Source organism: Hakea prostrata, chromosome 5 (assembly GCF_041222555.1).
Source record: "Hakea prostrata isolate BN-2017 chromosome 5, UWA_Hpros_2, whole genome shotgun sequence".
Classification (NCBI taxonomy): Eukaryota; Viridiplantae; Streptophyta; class Magnoliopsida; order Proteales; family Proteaceae; genus Hakea; species Hakea prostrata.
This window is the reverse complement of record NC_142604.1, coordinates 13,505,648-13,511,700: the sequence shown is the minus strand read 5'-3', so window position 1 is coordinate 13,511,700 and position 6,053 is coordinate 13,505,648. Positions and strand designations below refer to the sequence as shown.

Below are 6,053 nucleotides of genomic sequence, written 5' to 3'. Positions count from 1 at the left end.
TTGCTACCCTTTTTTATTACTTAAAATTAATTTTTTTCATTAATTTATTCCTAAATTTAGTGACCACTATTCGTGAATTGTTAAAGTTTTAAAGGTTACCAAATGTAATAGTACAATTATCTCCTCTGCCTTATTTTAACATATTTTTAATAATTTACGTAAATTGTGTTACCTATATTTGATCCTCCTAATAATTTAATTATAGATTTTTTTAAAGTGGTACCCATCCATGAATATGATAAAATAATTCAAAGACTTTAGTGCTTATTACAATACATGTAAACATTAGTGCTCCACACAATACATGTAGTGCAAAAACTTTAGTACTTGCCTGATGGAGAAGTGATCCATCAAAACTCTCATTATTTGCCACCCCCCTTCTATTAAAAAAAAAAACCCAAATGTTCAATTCTTAACTATACCTCTAGTTGTTGTATCTTGGAGATAATGACGCTAAGGTCAAACCCAACCTACATGATAAAGAGCATTCGAATATCTTAAGAGAAAAAAATGCTATTCTGTACTCATCAACTCACCCTGCTTGAGTTCATGTTGGGAGCAGTAGGGCAACAGTCAGAACGAGTGGTCGACATTTTATAGTTGAATATAGTCTAAAGAGTGTAATTAAAAAACAAATGTGAAATGACAGGTCGAAAATGGCTAAGGTTTCAACTTCGACCACTCATTTCCATCATCAACGTTCTCAGCCAAAATTTCAAATATCTTAAGAGAAAACAATACTATTTTGTACTCATCAACTCACCTTGTTTGACTTATTTGGGAGCAGCGTAAGGCAACAGTCAAAACGAGTGGTCGAGAATAAAAAACAATATGAAACGACCAGCCGAAAATGGCGAAAATTTCAACATCGACCACTCATTCCATCCTCAATGTTCTTGGCCAAGATTTCAACCTCGATCACTCGTTTCCATCGTCAACTAAGGGTGTCAATCGGTACGGTTTCGATATGGTACCAACTTTGAATACCGAAAACCAGAACCGTACCATACTGAATTTACACGGTAAGTTATGGTTTCGGTATTTGCCAAAATGGTTCGGTAATATTTCAGTATTAAATCGGTATGGAAAAATGGTTTAAATACAACATCTAATGCGATATACTTTTAGTACGAACAAACCCATGCCACTGTTGTTATTAGCTCATTAAGATCCCAATAAAATTGCGACCAAATAATTGATAGAATTTGATATTAATAAAGACCAAGCAAACAAATCTAATCAATAGAGACAAAAACAAGTAAATCTGAGAAGAAGAGTGAAGGACGAAACGAAAGTTGAAATAGGGTAAAGGTAAAATGTTTTCAATGTAAAATTACAATTATATCTCTTAATTTGATATGGTACCAATTCGGTAAGATTTCAGTACATACCAACGGTATGAAACCTAAAACCGGAACAGTACCCAAAAAAATTCAATTTCAGTACGTACCCTACCAAATTTTGAACGGTACAATTTTAGACAGTACGATTCGATACAGTTAAACAGTTTCATTACGCAATTGACACCCTTATCTTCAAGGTCGGCTGCCCAATGCAAGCAATTCGCGTTATTAGCTGTTTCCTGATTAGGTAGGCGACTATGACATGATAAAATCTTACTGATTTGCTTCTCTTTGGTCTGTCTCGTATGGTGCCCATAATACAATCTGATTGTAACACTTCATAAAAACACCGGTTCAACTTTGATAGCCAGAAAATTCAGTCCCCAGAGAATCTTTGAATCTAACAGAAAAAGAAAAAACACAAAACACCAAATGGAAAACCACTTTAAATTAAAGCCGTAAGTTTAACTCAAGTAGGAAACATCCATCACTGCAACTTCCCAGAAATTCTCGCTTCACATTTATGATATTTATAGGTTGGTAGGACGAGAATTTCATACTCCTCTGAAACAGGAAGAAGCATGCGAAAAAGAAAAAGCCTTCGATAAATTTCCGGTTAAGTGACAAAACATACCGCCTTTTTCAAAGAGTTACTTTAACTGCTCTGCTTCTGAGAGAGCGAAAATGGGCAATAGATGAACCGCTGCAACTATTTGGCAAGTGAAGGAGGTCACCGGAGACGAAGAAGGAGACGAATCGCTTTCAATTTTTCAAAATTCAGTAACCAACCTAGCAAATGCTTGACACACGATAATCAAACCACAATTTCCAAATAATAGAGAATCAAGGATGTCAACTGTGATTGAGATACCTTGTTTATCTGGCAGATTTGGAATTGGGAAGCAAGACATTCACAAAACAAGCAAACGAGCCTTCCGTATTCACAGACTATTTCTTCTGCAAAATGATTTTACATCATACTTTTAATTTTTATTTTGGCAGTTACAAGTCTACAACATCACATAACTCATTTCCTCCCATTATCTTATCACTACTGCATCACACCCTTACAAATAGAAAAAAAATGTACATTTCAAAAAAAATCTATGGAGAACCAGAGATTCAGGTACAAAGGAAGGTAGACATAGCAGCTAAAGCTTCCCTAAAACAAGCACAAAAGCCGCGACCAAATAAGCAAATAGATCGCAGAGACAGAAATTGCTTGGTGATAGATCTGAGATCAAATCACTTGAACAGCTACAGCTAAATAATAAAACAAGCGCAGCAGCCACAAGCAAGTAATCGATAGGGTAATAGATGGTGAGATCGAACAGATCTCACATGACGGAACAGGCGTTAGGGTTTTCATCGCTGAAAGTGTTGGAATACTTTTCCTCCATGGTACTAGCACGAGCCAACCTCGAAGCTTCGGGATTCTCCATGGTGTTCCTGACATAACCAGCTGGTGCCTTCTTATCATAAGAACCTGCAGCATAAGGATGAGCCACCACATCGTAAGGGACGTAAGGCCAGAACTCCACCTTCTTCCCTGTTCGATGTTGAACTCGTTTCAACACTTTCTTTGGATCTACATACCCTGTCACAGTAACCTTGTGGTGTTTCGCATCGATCTCCACCTGCGAAACTCCTTCCATCCCTCTCAACGCCTTCTCCACTTTCCTCTCACACCCTTCACAGTCCATCTTCACCTTCAACTCCACCGTCTGTTCACAAAAACCGTTTTCAGAAAAACACACTCACTAAATCTGAAATAAAAAAAAAAATTAAACTGAAAACAACAGATCTAATGGATCGAAAGCTTAATTACCTCGACCTGGTTGCGCTTCTTACTTTTCTTGTGCGATGAAAAAGAAAACATCTCGGATAGATGATCTAGAGCACCCATTTTGATCGAAAAACTAGCTTTTCTTGGCGGCTGAATCGAATTCACGAGTATCTGAAGAAACTCGAGCTTTGAAACTTAAGAGCTTCGAGCTACTCTTATATACAAAGGGAGAAGCTCGGCGACAAAACTTGGCTGCTGAACGCGTTCCAACTATGTTTTTACAGGACCAACCATAAGTGCATATTTGGAATCTTGAAGTGTATTTTGGAACTGTGGACCCTACGATCGTGGATGACACTACCAAAGTTCCCACACGAATAAGGCGCTTGAACGTAGCTTCCTGAATATTCACACGTGGCTAGTTTCGGTGAGATATTTCAGGGAAGATTCATAATTCATATATTATTCAGAAATCATTAGCGCAATAAAAAAAAATAAAAAAAGAGAAAAAGGTAGTGTGGAATGTGGATCATGTATTCATGTCCCTTCTGTGCTCCCGTTTTTTTTTTTTGTTCTAGTGCCTTGCAGTTTACGGTAGAGATTGAAACTTAGGTTGAGATTTTAATCTGGATCGTTGGTTTAGTAAAAGTTATTACTACACTTATGACCTAATCGAAAACTGTGTGTACTGTATATTAATTACGTAACACCTAAGTAAAACTCCTGTGGTCCCCACGATAGTCTACAAATAAAAAAATTAAAAAAATAAAGATCCATTATCGATATCCTGTTGCGGCGTTGTCGATACACGACGGAGAGCACAACCGGTAGGGAGAGGGGTCCACTCTTTAAAAATTAAAAAAACCTGAGAATTCTATTTCATGGTTGTTGCATGTTGGACGCGCAGATCAAGTGGAGTTCGTGAGTGGCTGTGCAGATTCCACGTGCCTTATGATTTTTGGATATGCAGAGGGGATGGGACAAATTGTCGGCCCCAACTCTAGATATTTTCTGGAGACGATGGGGTGGGCTCCACCGTCGAGACTTGATGGGCAAACAATGGTCAAAAGGTTCATTATCAGGGGCCAGGGGTACGGGAGGAAGCGTGATCGTTCACACTTCACATCGGCTGGTGGGCGAGTGGGATTTAGTGGGGAGCGAAGGAAAGAAACCCAGCAATTTCATGACCACACAAATTTACAGGGCTTACAAGAAAGATAAAAAAGAAAAAAAAAATGTCAATAATAGCCCTTTTAGATAAGATAGGAGGAGCACTGTAAAGTGAATCTTATAGTATCCGTGTGGGTATTTCCATATTAGAATACCCTGACGGTTTTTTCTTTTTGATAAAGCATACCCTTGATTCTTCATTTGGAGACGGCTAATGTGGACCCCATTTGGAGTACCCTACATTGGTTCACTTGGACGATAATGCTTCAGATCTGTGCCATAATGCCACAGGATGGTACTTGCTGGCTGTCGGATTAGGATCTGGTCGAGATTTTGACCGACATTTGGATCTCGACCATTGATTTTCAATGGCAGAGGTTGAAATCTCGATTCGACGGTCGATATGTAAAGCATGACCGTCATGCGCAGGAATGAAGCAAAGTCGCCACTTGGAAGACGTTGAATTTAATTAGACCAATTTGGAAGTGTTGAACTATTATTGCATACCACAATGCATTCATTTCGAACTCTTCTTAGTGAAATTCAGCATTATTGTTCATCAATTCATGGTAATATAATGGAAGAGGGAACTATACTTATCATTATCTTCTCATGAGCTTCATTTCTCAGGTATATGTTGACAGATCATAAGACAAGAACAATAAACAAAGAGGTAAAGAGTACATCTTGTGGGACGGATAAGGCAAGTTTTTTGTCATCAAGTCTTCAGCTGGTAGAGGTCATTTGGCTTTGGTGTAAGAGTTTGAGGCAATAAAAGATGTATCGTTGGGCAAGTTGTAGCCTGTCATTTGAGATTTTGAAACTTAGGCTGCGTTTGTTTGCAAAGGTGGGGTGGGAAAAAAAAACATGTGGGTCCTACATGTAGTGGGGTGAGGGAGAAGAAAAAGAAAGGAAAGGGTTTTGTGGAAAAGTGATTGGGTGGGTCCCACTTTTTACTTTTCCCAACTTTCCCACAAAATCCCATCAAATATGTGGGGTTTTAAAATAACATGGAGTGGGAAAGTTGAACTGCCACATCAGCAGACAAGGTTCCTTGATTCAAGGAACCTTGTCTCCCACTTTCCCACCCCAAGCAACTAAACACTCTACCATTTTAGGATTTAAAGGAAAAATAAGAAATTTACACATTTTTCAAGAATTTTCCCACCCCTTTTTTCCCACCCCACCTTTATTCCAGCAAACAAACGCGGCCTTAGGGTTGGGTTTGAGTCTTTAGCTTACAAATTTGTGAATAGGCCCAATAATGTTTTTGTGGATTATGGTACAAGATTCTTCTCTTTAACTGGGGAATGGTGGGGGAAACCTTCTTCTCTTTGAAGAATGCTTGGGCTTAGAGGGTGGTCCCCCTTTCTCTTCAGAATTCAAACACGCCGCGTTTTATTGGGAAGGATCAAACCATGGGAACGAACAGACAGGGCTATCGTCTTCTTCGGCCAGATCTTCCAACATTTTCACAATTACAGTTCACTACACGCGTCGGCTGTGAAGCCAGTTGAAAAAAGGCTAACACGCATAGCAAATAAAATGGATACACTAACGCGCAATAGCTTTTGCATGTCGCGATCAAGCGCTTGACATTAAAGTGGGTTCATTTTTTCATGATCAAACTTGCAACTTGTTTGATAAAATTAATCACTACCTTAAAAAAAAAAAAAAATCATAAAATAAATATGTTACAATATCAACATCACATCGATTATGAAATTGACCAGACATGCATTTTTTTTTTTGAA

At 38.4% G+C, this 6,053-nt stretch overlaps 1 protein-coding gene across 1 annotated transcript; it reads right to left on the bottom strand.

Annotated features, from left to right (window-relative positions):
* Positions 1-2,415: 2,415 nt before the first annotated feature.
* LOC149015285 (heavy metal-associated isoprenylated plant protein 26-like) lies at positions 2,416-3,333 on the bottom strand. The gene is made up of 2 exons (XM_089156901.1): positions 3,172-3,333; positions 2,416-3,067 (listed from the first exon to the last, which is right to left on the bottom strand). Exons 1-2 carry the CDS (start codon positions 3,247-3,249, stop codon positions 2,681-2,683), a joined length of 465 nt encoding a protein of 154 aa, XP_089013027.1. The 5' UTR covers positions 3,250-3,333; the 3' UTR covers positions 2,416-2,680.
* Positions 3,334-6,053: the final 2,720 nt, after the last annotated feature.